This window comes from Tupaia chinensis, unplaced genomic scaffold (assembly GCF_000334495.1).
Source record: "Tupaia chinensis unplaced genomic scaffold, TupChi_1.0 Scaffold000007_1, whole genome shotgun sequence".
Lineage (NCBI taxonomy): Eukaryota > Metazoa > Chordata > Mammalia > Scandentia > Tupaiidae > Tupaia > Tupaia belangeri.
The window spans coordinates 2,398,187-2,413,670 of NW_006159436.1; the positions used below are offsets into that span (position 1 = coordinate 2,398,187).

Sequence of the window (15,484 nt, forward strand, 5' to 3'; positions counted from 1 at the left end):
AAAAAAAAAAAAAAAAAAAAAAAAAAAAGAAGGAAGATGCCTTTTGATGACACACTTGGAAAGACCACAGGGTGAGAATGAGCTCCGTCACTGGAGGACTTTGTCTGGCAGATGAGTCTTCACCTCTCCTTCCTCCCCTTCCCCTCTTCCCTTTCTCCTCCTCTACCCTCCTGCACCCCTCTTCCTCCCTCTCTTCTTCCTCCTCCTCCTCCGCTTCTTCCTCCTCCGTTGCTGGCCACACCTGCCATAAAAGGCTCTCTGTGCTCCGAGTGACGGTGTATGCAATGCATCCCACTTACTCTGGTAAGACTGCTTGTCCAGCTCAGCAAGAGCATTTGGAAAAGTCGACTTTCCTTCTTCTTGCCACCAGGGCTCTCACCGCTCAGCCAGACCTGAGTTGAAGCTCACGAGGAACGTTTGTAGCGCTTTTCTGCTGATGTTTGTCCTCACGTTTTCCCGAGGCTCCCTGTGCTGCAGTCGCACTCCCCTCTACCCTGGTCTCCTCTTGGGATTTCGGGCTCACACGCACACGCACCTGGTGCATTTGCCAAACCGCCGGATCCAGGACTGGAACTGCATGGTTGGCCTCCAAATGGAATGTTCGAAGGACAGGGCGCTCTCTGGGCACAGAGTATGTGTCTGTCCCATTTCCACCTTGAATCTTAATGGAACATGTTCCCCTGGTGACCTCAGGTCATGTTTTAAGTTTACTGTAAGTCATGTGTGCTTGCTGAAGGGAGAGGCAGGGAATCGCCTCAGGAGGGATGGCCACACCACACGTCCCTTCTCTTCTATTCTCCTGTCAGGATTTTAGGGACATGCACACACACACGCACCTTGTGTGTTTTTAAAACCACTGGGTCTGGGACTCAAATAGCACAGACAGCCACGTGGGATGCAGCCACTGCAACCACACCAACAGCTGGCCCAGGAGAGCCGTTAATTAGGTGTCATTACTAATTCTGGTAAACAACCCTTCCTTGTTAGGAATCATATTAAAAAGTCTTGTCGGGAGTAGTGAGAAACGTATTCCTCCTGATGTGGAAGCACTTGATATTTGCTATTGGAAGTGATTAAATTAGCCCTTAACCTGTACTGGGGAGGTGAGTGTTGTAATGCCAGCCATCCTGCAGACGAGGAACCTGAAGTGTAAGAGAAATTGTTCCTTGCCTGAGGTCTTGAGCTGGTTCCCAACGGGCTTCAGGGCCAGGAATTTCCTGTGATTCCATCCTGAGCACCAGCCACACCTCCAGGGCACATGGAACTGCAGGCTCTGGGCGAGCCACTCACGTGACAGCTTCACGTGCCAAGGGGAACCTGCCAGTCCATGCTTCCCGGCCAGCAGTCTTCTCTGTAGGTCGTGACCTTGGATGTGGCCCCCTTTCAGGGTGCTGATGTGGGGACTGAGGCTTCTTCTGTGCTTTATTCGGCAGGGCCCCAGCCCCGGCTTTGAGATGATGGGACTGGGCAACGGGCGTCGCAGCATGAAGTCACCGCCCCTCGTGCTGGCCGCCCTGGTGGCCTGTATCATTGTCTTGGGCTTCAACTACTGGATCGCCAGCTCCCGCAGCGTGGATCTCCAGGTGATTTGTTTGTTTTGTTGGTACGGACGCCATGGAGTAGTTAATGAAGTTGCTGGTGCAGGGTCTGGGGTGCTTCCTTAGGCATCGGGCTCAGCAGACACGCTGGAACGTTCATTTCAACTCCGCGTGTCTCGACCCCAGCCCCGGGCACACCAGCGCTGTCCTGGTGGGAGAGAACCCTCTGGGACTGTCTCCGATTGTTGTCAAAACATCCTCTCTGCTTTTCCTGCAACTTAATAGTTTTTAGTGGAGCCATCTGGGGTGGTTCTGGGAAGAAAGACAGTTTGCTTAAGTACAGTGGCCATGACCTGTTCTCAGTCCTCAGTCCACACAAGACGTCACAGCAGAGTTGGACATGTGCTTTTAAAGGTCCTGGTGTTGTTAACGATGATAGTAGTTTTAGCTTTCCTGTTTCTTGTTGCCCATTGTGGGTCAGGCTCGGTGCTAAGCAGTGACAGACATTTTTTAAAAAAATTATTTATTTAATTTTATTTTTCATTATATTTTTTAAAATTTGCTACAGGGCATGCATGTTCACCAGAGAGAGACAGAGAGGGAAAATAAGAAAACAACTCATCAAGGCCTGGACTCCACCTGCAGTTGGCCATGTGGGAGTCCAGCACCCTAACTGCATGCCACCTGCTGACCCCCACAGAGACTTCCTGACCAAACTTCAGTCAGGCTCCTCTGAGCCCTCCTCTGGACAGGCCTCCATCTTGGTCCCATACCTCCCATCCAGTTTTTGGCCTGCCCAGCCCAGTCATAGCAAAATTTCTTGCTGGGTGACCCTCTATCCTTCCCTCTGAGGCCCTGCCCTTTCTGTAGCAAGGATCTTGTTGGCCAAGTTTAGTAAGAATCCCCCACCCTTGGTGTCTGAGTCCTTGGCCTGCTGCTAGCAAGAATCCTGGTAGGTCAGTTCTGCAGGAACAGACCCCCCGCCATGGGTCTTGGTAATTTCCCACCCCGTGCGGTTTCTCTCCCTTGTTGCAGTTGTTATGGCTTTTGTTACAATAGTCTTCAACAAAATCTTCCCATTTTAACAAGTGTCAGGATGACTTTCCTTTTCTTTATAATTTTTGCCAGAGGGCATATGCACTTGTTAGAGAGAAACAGAGAGAGAGAGAGAATGAGAGATGACCTCTCAGGGAGGAGGGCCACGTCACAGTCCCTTCTCCTTTCTCTCAGAATTTGGGGCACACATGCACTCATACCTTGCATGTTTTTAAGGCCTCCGGGTCTGGGACTTGAACCGTGCAGTCGGCCATATGAGGTCTAGCTGACCTCACCACAACGCCATAAGCTGTCTTGGAATGAATTTTATTTTAACAGCACTTTACACAAATAATCTGCTTCTGTACACAAACCCTACACGGTTGGGAGTGGACTTTCTGCATTTCTCAGGTGGGCACACTGAGTCATAGGGAGGTGAAGAACAGGTGGAGCCCGGGTCCTGCCTACACACACCTGGTCCCTGTGTGCGATCCTACTCTTGGGCTCAGCCACCCGGGTGTAGTCCCTGAGACTGAGCTTCTGTCCAGCCCTCTTCTAGGCAGGTGATGTCTTGGTGACTGGAGTTTGAGAACTGCGTCCGTTTTCAGAAGTTTTGTCTGGTAAACAGTTGCTAGGGCTTTGCTAGCAGTGAAAAGGGACTAAATATGTGAGCACTGCCTCGAGCCCAGGAAAGCATGAAGCATTCTCCGGACGTACCTCATTTAAACCTCACAGAAACCCTGCGAGGCCGTGGCAGCATTTCCCTTTTGCAGTGGGGACAAGGAAGCTCAGGGAAGCACATGCTTCCACTCATAGCACCATTTCTCCAGAACGTTCTATCCTGGCTTCTCCACGTTGCCTTACAACCTGGGTCCTTGGACGGTGATCGTGTGTTCACGTGAGGCCAAGTGCAGGCTTTGGGCTCTCGTGTGTTCTTTGTGGAGGGAGCCCCACCAGTGTGGTCTCACCGTGGATTGGCATGGGCCTCACGCTGTGCTCTTCTCCTAGACGCGCATCATGGAGCTGGAAGGTAGGGTCCGCAGGGCGGCCGCTGAGAGAGGCGCTGTGGAGCTGAAGAAGAACGAGTTCCAGGGAGAGCTGGAGAAGCAACGGGAACAGCTCGACAAAATCCAGTCCAGCCACAACTTCCAGCTGGAGAGTGTCAACAAGTTGTACCAGGATGAAAAGGCAAGCGCCGCTCTGTTTCCTCACAGTTCTCTCCTAAATGGTGGCTTCTGCATGGCCAAATTCTCCTTAGTGGGGGCATGAGTGCAGGGTGTAGATTCATGTCATAATGTGGAAGGGGTGTATCGGCCTTACCTACCCCTAGAGCTCTGGCTGAGTCATCTCTCATCCGCCCTGCTATAGGGTGTGTACCCTCTCCAGAGAGAGAGAGGAAGAGAAATAAGCCCCTGGGGGGATGGCCATGTCACAATTCCTTCTCCATTCTCCTTTCAGGGTTTTGGGCACACATGTATATATGTGCCTGGCATGTTTTTCAGGCTGCTGGGTCCAGGACTCAAACTGTGGAATTGGCCATGTGGGATGCAGCACCTTAACTATTTTGCCACCTGCTGCCCCTCCTCCCCCATCCCAGCCCAGGTGTTTTGAAACCTCTTGCTATGGTGATAAATGAGAAAAATGCGGAAAAAGAAAAGTGTCATGAGATTCGTTGTGTTCACCTTCTTGTTTTTTTCCTCTTACTCTCTGCAGCCGTGGTTTGTGCCAGACCTGTGCCAGGTGCTTACATTCAAAGAGGAATGCCTGTGTGCCTGTCAGTATCTCACAGAGGAAAGGCGATAGAGGCACATCTGAGTAAACACGAAAAAAGAAGTAGGGAACTCAAGAGCAGCTCTTTTAAGTTAAAAAAAAAAAACAAAAAAACACCTACCCAGATTTGGGCCAGCTGGTGGCATGGTGGTTAAGACGGCTGGATCCCACATGGTTGACTGCGCAGTTTAAGTCCTGGTCCCGGCAGCTCAGAACACCAGGCGTCTGTGTGTGCATGCCCACAGTCCCTGGGGGCAGGGGGGAGATGGAGGAGAAGGGATTGTAGTGGAACCATTCCCCATGGGAGGTGCTTTCTCACCTTTCTCTTTCTCTCTTTTTGGCAAGCACATGTGCCTTCTAGCAAATTTTAAAAACTGACCCAAAAGCCCTAGTTTTCACATAGATTTAAAAGGGCTTCCTGGTAATTAAATATGTAAGGTTTAATATGTCTGGTTCTTTCTGTTTTTCTTAGGGATGTGTTACTGCACTGTCTTATTTATTAAATTGTGTACTGCTGCGACTTACTGATAGCTTATACTCTAAAGTGCATTGAACTCCTGGCTGCTTATTACCTAGAAAGGTTTGGCTCTCACAATGCCTGCATCTCTCTGTGGAATGGCTGATTTATCGGAAGGAGGTAGTCTCTCGAGATCTATTGACTGTGGACTTGATTTTAATATGAGTTAGTGGCTAGAACTTCACCAGAAAATGAATTATTTCTAGGAAGGACCTCAGACTTCTCTTATGTAACTGATCTGTTTCTTCTCTGGGAATGGTTCCTGTTTTAATGCTGTGATAATAAAACGCTGCTTGTTTCTCTTCACTTTTCCCTAGGTAGGAGACACTTGTGCTCCTGAGATCCCTTTTTGCTGAACGTGCTAGGACTTGGACCTTTCTCGCAGGGTGTGCATAGATAGAACCCTGTGGGACACATTGTGTGGAGGGAGTCATTTATTTTCCAGAACTAGAGTTTGCAGAAGTTCTGTCTGGAATTTGCCGGAAATGCAGGAGATGTTGCAGGCACACAGGTGGTGGTTTAGCAGGAGATGCCTGGTGGGAATGGGGTCTGTTGGGGACCTGGGAAGGGATCCAGGAAAGGCCAGCTGGTTTGTCCTAGTTGGACTGGCTGAGATGGGCCTCTGGAATGAGCAGGGCAAGCTGAGAATGATCATCTGAGCTAGTCGTGTGCTGCTTCAGGGCCCAGTTGTGGTCTGGAACCCAGCAGAGCAAGGATTTCCCATTCACAGGAAATGAAGAAAAATAAGGAAGCTGTCTACGTGTCTGCCTGCCTTTTCAGTGTGAGTGTGCTTCCTCAGAAAGTTTAACTCTTAGAATTGTCTTTTACTCAGTCTCTGGCTTTTGTTTTTTTTTTTAAAGAATTATTTTACATAACTATTTATTTTTTAATTTGAACAGAGAGGGAAGGAGGAAGGGAGGGAGGGGGAGAGAGAGAGAGAGAGAGAGAGAGAGAGAGAGAAAGCAAGCTGCCAGGTCTGGGACTTGAACCACAGTTGGCCATGTGGGATTCCAGCACTCTTAACCACCATGCCACCTGCTGGTCCCAGAGTCTCTAGCTTTTCTTTCTTTTTGTTTTTGTTTTTTTTTGAGAGGGTTTTTGCTATAGGGTGCATGTGCTCGCCAGAAAGACAGAGAGAGAGACAGACAGAAAACGAGAAATCACCCCCCCAGGGGGATGGTCATGCTGCGATCCTTCTCCATTCTCCCATCAGGATCTTGGGCATGCATGCACAGGCGCCCGGCATGAGTTTAAGCCACTGGGTCTGGAACTCATACCGTAGTCGACTACATGGGAGTTCAGCGACATAGCCATTATGCTAACTGCTGGTCCTGATTTTCCTTTCTTTTTTTTTTTTTAAAGTTTTATTTTTCTCATTAGCAACTGAGAAAGAGAGGCATCCCCAGTAGGGCCCACACCAGCCTCCGCCCGTCTTAGATCATGTTTGTGTGTACCCAGCATGTTTGGGGAAGCCCCTAGATGCCAGCCCAGAACCTTCCCACCAAGCTGCATCAAGTGTCGCATTACGCTGTGCCACCATCTGGCCGGCTTTTTGTTTATAAATTTTATTTTCTTTGCGAAATGGTAATAAAGATGAAAGGGTTTGTGTGTGTGTGTGTGTGTGTGTGTGTGTGTGTGTCTGTGTGTGGTGTTTGGTTTTTCTAAGTCTGTCAGTCTATTTAATGCTTCTGAAACTTTATTGATTCCTAAAGTAAAGCCCCAAACCCTAGAAAGAGCTGAGTTCTGTCTTCTTACTTCCTCAAGCTCCTGGATATTTCTTTGCACTGTGTGGGCAGGACAGCCCCACTGTGGACATTGCTTTTTGTCCTGGTTGTGAGCTTGGGCTTCAGACCCACCAGACAGACCGCAGATACCAGCACTTTCTCTCTCCCGTGGGCAGAGTTCTCAGAGAATGCTCTGCACAGAATCTTCCTTCTAGAGAATTCACAGTAACTTAGGCAGTCAAGCATCTGCCAAGGACAAGTTCTAGATTTAGAAATACTGGTTTATTAGGACAGCAGATGGCATACTGGTTATGTCACTGGATTCCCACGTAGTTGACCACAGTTTGAGTCCTGGACCCGGCAGCCTTAAATTCACGTTGGGCTCGTGTGCGTATGTGCCCAAAATCCTGAGAGGAGAATGGAGGAGAATAGATTGCGAAATGGCCATCCCCCCTGGGGGGTGATTTTCATGGTCTCTCTGACAATTGCATGTGCCCTTGAGTAGAAATTTCTCTTAAAAAAAAAAAAAAAAAAACTTCTGGTTTATTAGAGCATAATTTATTGTGGAGATAAGACCACAATTGGGAATTTTTTTGCAATGTGATCGACTAGCTGTTTCTTTAAAAAATCTGGCAGCTTGAAAAGTTACACCAGGTTCCTGTGTGTGCATGTCCAAAATCCCAAGAGGAGAATGGAGAAGGGATTACGGTGTAGGTATCCCCCCCCGCCAGGGGGGGGGGTGATATCTTACTTTTTTTCTCATTGTCTCTGTGTCTCTCCAGTGAGCACACACACCCTATAACAAAAACCAGAGAAAAAAAGGAAAAAAATCACCTACTAAAGGAAGAAAAGAGGGAGCATGTCTGCCAGGCAGAGACCAGGCGACCCACCCCTTGGTTTTTAAGCTTCAGTTTTATGTCTTCCCTTCCCTAAAAGGGGACTTCTGAATAAAAGCTGTTTGAGGATATGCAAGGGAGAGGCCCTCATGGTCAAAATAAACAAATTTAGCGTATATATTTGAAAACCCAGGAGCCACAGGCAGTAGGATTAACATATCCATTTGAAAGCATGTCAGGAAGCTATTTGAGAAGAGAGCTTTCTGTACTGAGAGTATTTAATTCTAGAATATGTGATTGAAAGTGGGGAACAAGCTTGGAGTCCTCTCTTCAGATCTCGGCGCCATGAGGTTCTAGGCTGAGGTGTGGTGTGACAGAAGGCATGGGACTTCCAGGTAAGGCAGGTCTGGGTTCAGAGTTCCCCTCGCTGTGTGATTTTAGGCAGGTCACTTTAATTCTCTGGTCTTGTTTTGTCAACTGTCAAGTGGAAGTACTAACACAGCCCCATTACAGGATGCTTGTGAAGAGTCAGTGAGATAATTTTTTCACTTGTTTTTTATATTTGCTGGGGGGCATGTGTTCTTGCCTGAGAGAAACAAATGGGGAGAGGAGAAAGCGCCCCCCAGTGGGCAGTGCGCATGCCACAATCCCTTCTCTGTCATTCATCCTGTTGGGATTTGGGGCACGTACATGCCCACACATGATACATTTTTCAAGTCACTGGGTCTGGGAGTCGAACTGCATGGTAGGTCATGTAGTCACCTGACTCTTTTAACCACTAGACTACGGGGTTGGCTCAGTGAGATACTGGGTCATTGGAGAAGTCATGACGCATTTTTGCTTAGTAAAACACAGGAAAAAATAGGTCATGGCTTTTCAAACAACCCAGTGGTATTTGTAAAGGGTTTAACACAGTGCTGGCCATGAAGTAAAAGCTCTCACACGTGTAGCTAGTATTACCACAACTAACCGTACTGAAAGTAACGATTCTGGCAGTGGAGGTCAGGACAGCGGTCGTAGTAGACGTAGCAGAAACCACCGAGCAGTACTGATGATATTACCCGTGGACCCTGTCATTCATTCAGGCTGCTGTAATGAAATACAATAAGCTGGGTGGCTTATAAACAGTGGAAATTTATTTCTCATAGCTCTGGAGCCTGTGAAATCCAGGATCAAGAGAACGGCCAACGTGGTGTCTAGTGGAGGCCAGGTTTCTGGTTCCTGTTGGCAGGAGATAAGGGAGCTCTCCGGGGCCTCTCATCAGAGTGCCAATCCCAGTCATGAGGGCTCCACTCCTGTGCCCAGAGGCCTGACCTGCAGTACTATCCCATCGGTGATTTGGTTTCAACGTAAAAACTTGGAGGTGGGGCGCCAACATTCAGAGCAGACTCTTTTTCCTCCCAAATTGGAACTGTGGAACCAAATGGTGCCAGCTTTAAAAAAGGGTTAGGAAACTGTAGGAAGACAGAGCCAAGAGCAAACGGTGCCGCTGGACCAGGGAAAGAACAAGCAGTGATAGTCACCACATCAGTGACCAGAGCTGGCAATTTGAGTCCTGCTTGGCCAGACGCCAGACTAAGCATTTCATAGTGATCAATTCGCGTATTCCTCTCCACTGTCTGTAAGGTGTGTGTCCATTTCACAGATGAGGGAACCTGGGCTCACCTAGAACGAGCCCCACAGGGCAGTGGACGGGGGGCTGCAGAGGGAGACCAGACTGGCTCGGGTTGGTCATTGTTGAAGCTGGGGGCTGCGTACATGGGGTCCTGCCATACTGTTGGTCAGCTCTTGTGCATGTTAAAGACTTTCCACAACAGAGAAATGAACCCGGCACATTTCCCATGCAGGTCCAGTTGCATTCCTGCCATGCCACTGCATGGCCCCCTGTTGTCTCTATAATCTTAGTAAGTTAGCACTCATGGTGTGAATTGGTGAATTGGAATGAGACTCCTTTGTATAATTTTAAAGAATCACCTGATGGCCTAATAGTGACTCTCAGTGGAGAGGGGAGGTGAGGTCCAGAGGGACTTGGTAGGGAGTTTCACAGATCTCCCATGGCCTCAAGACTTACCCCTGACCTATGATCCTTGCCCTGGGCAGTCGCTGTCACTCTGGGTGGGTATTGTATCCCTCAGGTTGGGGCTGAGACAGAAGCTTGAGAGCTAAACCTGTAGGAAAATATGGTGAGCAAACACCTTTCTATGGTGAAATTGCTGCTTTGGGTTAGCTCTGTCAAACAGGATAGTCGGTGAAGGAGGAAGTGTCTGTGTGTGCTGTGCGGTGCAGTAGCTGCTGGCCACAGGAGACTGCTGCTGGAGGTGTTGCTAGTGGGAATGAGGAACCGAATTATTTTGTGACAGGGCAGGTATGAAAGAGAGAAACAGAAATATTGGATCATCTGAAAAGTCACGATGCAGTTTTGCATAGAAAAACAAAGATATGTCAAGATTTTCCCGACAACCTAATATATATAAAGCAGCCCTAGTGGGGCCTGGTCGTGCCACAATCCTTTCTCTAATTCTCCATTTCAGTAGGCTCCTGGGTACACCCAGGTGTGTTTTTCAAGCCATTGGGACAGGGACTTGAACCCTGGTTGGCCATATGGAGTCTAGCTTCCTCTGCATAGCACTTAACCATGTACTAGGGGACCAGGCCTGGCAAGTGAATTTTGGATTTAATTTTAACCCATTTAAATTTAAGTTAACCAGTTTAAATTTAAGTAACCCACTGTGGCTTAATGGCTGCCTTATTGGACAGCACCGATCTGGGTGGTCGGCAGAACTGCGGTGAAAAGCCTGCTTTGGAGCCTCTGAGTTATAGAAGGTGTGTTGTGTAGAGGAGCAGAGGGCAAAGGTGGGGTCTGAGGAGGTTATTTGGTGCCACATTGCTCTCCAGAGCAGCCCTTCTTTCTTTCACTTCATCACCATCCTGGTCTGCAGACTGTAGGCCCTCAGTTTCTGTGTGGTATTTCACTCTTCCCTCCCGATTTATCCCTCTGTTTTATGCCTGATTATGCAGTGTACTGTGAGTTGGAGACTGGCGCTCAGTATTCATGTTTTTGATAAATGACTAAATGGGTGTACCAGTATTTACACGATGCCCAGCTTGCGCTAGTGACCTTCTGTCCTCAGCTTGTGTTCTGTTTTGGAGGAAGATGACATTCCTTCATATATGTAGAGAATAATTAATTTAAAAAAATTGCTATAGGGTGCATGCACTTGCTGGAGGGAGACAGAGAGCTACAGATGAGAGAAAGCAACTCTCCCTCAGGGTGGATGGCCATGCCACAATCCCTTCTCCTCCATTATTCTCTCAGAATTTTGGGTATGCATATACATGTGCTGGTTTATATTTAGGGCCACCGGGTCAGGGTCTCAAACCGCTCAGTTTGCCATGTAGAATCCAGCTTGTCTTAACCACCATGCAACTGGCTGGCTTGAGAGTAATTAATTTTTTTTTTTTTTGAGAGGTTTTTGCTATAGGGCGCTTGCACTCGCCAGACAGAGAGAGACAGAGAGACAGAAAGCGAGAAATCACCCCCCAGGGGGAAAGGCCATGCCGCAGTCCCTTCTTCTCTGTTCTCCTCTTGGGATCTTGGGCATGCACGCACATGTGCCCGGCATGAGTTTTAATCCACTGGGTCCGGGACGCAAACTGCAGTTGACTACATGGGAGTCCAGTGACATAGCCATTATGCTAACTGCTGGTCCCAAGAGTAATTAATTTTTAACAGCTTCAAAAGTTACATGAAAGAAGAAATTGGTGTTAACTAAAGTAGTTGTAGTTTTTTTCCTAGAAAGACTGGTTTTGAGCTTTGATGTTAAAATGAGATCTCGAGGTTTGTTGAAGGATGGTCTATTGGTCATGATGACTAGCATGACGCAGAGGGTTAGAGATGGGAACGTGGAGCTTGGGCAGTTTGTTAGGAGATAAGGGGGGGAATGGCAGGTGTCACTGTTGACCTTCCCCATTGGAATGTCCTTCTCCTGCTGCTGCCCACATGGAAGGCCTGGCGTCCTTGGGTGTTTCATTTTAACAACCCCAGTGCCCACAGCCTATTGGATAAAGAGAGGAAGCTGTCACGGAGGGATTCCATCCATTGGCCAAAGCATTGACTAATCTGATTCTCCATCATGATCATTCAAACCAGATTTCACAAACTGTGGTCCTTTGGTGGTAGATACTTCAAGTGAGACTTTACTCGAATCTTGGGATTGAGCTGCCATTTTCTCTTCTTTTCTGCCTCCCTCTCTGTTTTAGCAGTAGGTGTGGTAAGCACATGCATTCACTGGACAACTATTAATAAACAAAAACAAAGTTTATGTAATATTTTTTCCATGAGAGACAGCAAGTGAGACAGGCAGCCCCAATCGCTTCCTCACTGCAATCTACCCCCATCCCTCAGCCAGCCTGGGAGCCCTCAGAACATAAGCCCAGGGCCCTCTGTGTGGCTTCATTGTTGCGGAGTGTTGTGTTACCCCTGGGCCTGTGGCTGGCCAGCTGACTGCACCTTTTATTGATCTTGCTTCAGGAGTCAGGGTCACCTCTGCTGCATTTATGAGAAACAAGTCACTGAGTCCGGCCCAAATTTCTGGACAGAGAATTAGACTTCACCTTTGGGAGCAGTGTCAAAGGACTGTGGTCACATTTTAAAACCATGTTTGTGTGAGTGCCGTAAGTAATCCTAAATCATCTCCACACAGAATGAGCCCCATGGTGCAGCAGTAATGCACTGCACAAGAATCCGGATCCCACATGCTGACTGTGGTTTGAGTCCAGGGCCTTATAGCCTGAAGCATTCAGGGCACACACGCAAGTGCCCAGGAGCTGAGGGATGGGAGCTGAGGAGTGGGATTGTGGTGTAACTGGGCCCCTGGAGAGTGTTCTTCCTCTGTTTCTCTATCTCTTGCTCTGATTTCTTTTCTTATAGATAAAGAGAAAAATAAAAAACAGTTCTCACACAGGTCTTTAAGTTTTAGTTTTTGGCAAAAGCCAGTGAAGATTGACTATCTCAGCACTGTCCCTAAGGGTGGCACAGGGTGGTTTAATTCACTCTTGTATGTTGTCTCAGAGGCTGGCTGGCCACTTTGGTCCCTCTTGGCTGGCTGCTACATCGCAATGCAGTGACCACAGAGGTGTGGTGGTGGCAGAGTCCCCATTCTCTGGAATGCTTGCAGGAGAGCTGGAGAGCCAGTGAGTGACGGGAGCACTTTGTCAAGGGCCACACGCATCTTCCTGCCATTGTGTTCATTTTGCTTGCCCAAAGTTAGAGCCAGAAACAGCTTCATTTTCTGTGTTTGTGTTTGTGCCTTTCTCACTAGGTTGGTTTTCGCAATGGTATATTCACTTTGACATTTATACATTTCCTCTATTTGTTAAAATATGCAAATTGGCACTGCAGTCCTGCAGGGAACATCTTCGCAGTAACATTTCCTTTGTAATAGAAATTATGAGGGGCCTTCAAAATGTTCTTGGGAACAAAACTGTGCATGGATTTAAAAAAATTTTTTTTATTATTTTATTTTTGCCATAGGGCACACATATTCACCAGAGAGACAGCAAGAAGGAAAGTGAGAAATCACTCACCCGGGGGGACAGCCACATCGCAGTCCCCTCTCCATTCTCCTAGGATACTGGCCACGCATGCACACACGCTCACTGTTTATCAAGCTGCTGGGTCTGGAACTCGAACGGTAGTCAGCAAGGTGGGATCCAGCTCTTGACCTCCACGGCACTGGCTGGTCCCAGATTTAAATTTTTAAATTATTTTAGAGATTTTTGCTATAGGGTGCATGCACTCTCTGGATAGACAGTAAGACAATGAGAAATCATCCCCCAGAGGAGATGGTACGCTACAATCCCTTCTCCACTATTCGCTCAAGGTCTTGGGTTTGGTATGCACGCACACACACTCGGGTCTGGGACCTTGACCGTGGTCGACTACATGGGAGTCCAGTGATATAACTATCGCATCATCTGCTGGCCCCTCTGTGTGATTTCTGAAGAGAAACCACTGTCCAAAATAGAAGGATTCCTAAATGAGAGAACTGAAGAGATGTCGATGTCATGGTTAGTGTTTTGTGTCCAGAAAAAGAAAAGGGTGGCTGGATGGTGGCACAGCAGGAAAACACGATGCTCTGAGGCCGACCCGTGCGGGGAAATTCCATGTTTGTGTCCGGAGACTGCCCTGGGCTGCTAGGTGTGTACGTACCTCCGATCTGGACTGGCTGACACTGGGTGTGTGGCATGGCATCAGGTGCTTTCCCTTTGTAAGTGGCTGGCCAAGGAGCCAGGAGGACCTGAGATGGTTTGGCTCAAAGTCTTGTGCATCTGAGGACCTGGCCTGGGGCTGCTTTCCTCTATTACAGTGGCATTTGTTGACATGAATGACCCTTTCTGAAAGATTCAGCCTCTGGAAAAGAGTGACTACTGTTAAGAAACTAGTTATTGGTCCTCCCTGAGGAATTCAGAGTGTTTTCACGCACATTCCTCATGTAGTCGACCGCAGTTCGTGTCCCAGATCCGGTGGCTTAAACTCACACCAGGCGCGTGTGAGTGTGTACCCAAGATCCCGAGAGGAGAATGGAGGAGAAGGGATTGCAGCGTGACCATCCCCCCTGGGGGGTGATTTTTTCGCTTTCTGTCTCTCTGTCTCTCTCTGTCTTTCTGGCAAGTGCACGTGCCCTATAACAAAAAACCTCTCAAAAAAAAAAAAAAAAAAAAGCCAGCAGATCCCCACCACACCACCTGCTGGTCCCCCAATTCTGCTAATTTTTAAAAATTATTTTACCAGAGAATACATGTGCTTGGCAGAGATAGAAACAGAGAGAAAGAAAGTGAGAAAGCACTGCCCCCCACCCCCATGAGGAATGGTCATACTGCAATCCCTACCCTTCCATTTCTCCCTCCTTTCCGGAGTTTTGGCCTTGCACACACACAAGCTGTTGTGTGATTTTTCAGGCTGCCTATCTGGACTCAGGCTGTGCATTTGGCCATGTGGGATCCAGCTGCCTTAACCACCATACCATTGGGTGGATCTCAGTACTTTCTTAATATCAGTTAATACTTACTTTTCTGTGTATGTTCTTTACTCCCCTTGAATTTATTTAAGAAAGAGAGCCTTCAAATACACACACATACCCTCGACATGGTCTTGCCATGCCACAGCCCTTCCCCAGCCACCCAGCCCCAGCAGGACTGCAGGAACACACGTGCCTGGTGTGTTCAGGTCAACTCAGGAGCAGAACCCAGGACTCCCAAGTGGTTTCAGTATTGCACAGAGGTGTCCCACCGCCTGAACCACTGCACCTGGACCTGTATGTGTATATTCTTGTCAGGAAAGTTATTTATGTCAGCCATAGGGTTTTGCAAACTGGATTGGTTTCCTTACCATTTTGTGTCATTGTTTCTCTGGTAACTTTCATGCCATAATTCGATATTTGAACTGCAGGGGCTATAGGCATGAAGTTGTTAGGAGCTTGTTTTGTTATCTGTGTGAGTGTGTAATCTTAGCAGGATGCCGAAAGTAAATACTCATGTGCTTTCTCTGCTGTTGGCCTCTCGTGCTTTTCCACCTCTCCCCTTTTCCCCTTTTCCTTCTCTCCCTCCCTACTTACTCCTCAAGGGCTCTACTGTCCTCAGCTGCAAGTGACTGTTGAGCACCAACGCAATCCCAGCTGAGATGGGCTGTGTCAGTGTAAAGTGTGTTGGAGTCGCAAGACTTAGTACCTGGGGTCAGCAGGTGGTGTGGTGATTAAGGCACTGGACTCCCGCATGGCTGACTATGGTTCGCGTCTCAGACCTGGCAGCTCACTTTCTCACTTTCCTCTCTCTCTGTCTCTCTCATGTGAGCACACATGCCCTATAGCAAATTAAAAAAAATAAATAAATATAATTAAATAATTCCTTAAAAAAGACTTAGTGTGGGGACCAGCAGTTAGCATAATGGCTGTGTCGCTGGACTCCCATGTAGTCGACCACGGATCGAGTCCTGGACCTGGTGGCTTAAAACTCATGCTGGGCGCGTGTGCGTGTGTGCCCAAGATCCCGAGAGGAGAATGGAGG

General features: G+C 48.1%; 1 protein-coding gene across 1 annotated transcript in view; it reads left to right on the plus strand.

Moving 5' to 3' along the window:
• The first annotated feature begins 1,437 nt into the window (after positions 1–1,437).
• The window catches only part of GOLM1 (golgi membrane protein 1), a 44,121-nt gene continuing 30,074 nt past the window's right edge, over positions 1,438–15,484 (plus strand). Inside the window, exons 1-2 of the mRNA XM_006139849.3 lie at positions 1,438–1,583; positions 3,582–3,761. Coding sequence (XP_006139911.1) covers positions 1,455–1,583; positions 3,582–3,761 — 309 coding nt within the window. The 5' untranslated portion in view covers positions 1,438–1,454. The remainder of the gene's footprint in view (positions 1,584–3,581; positions 3,762–15,484) is intronic.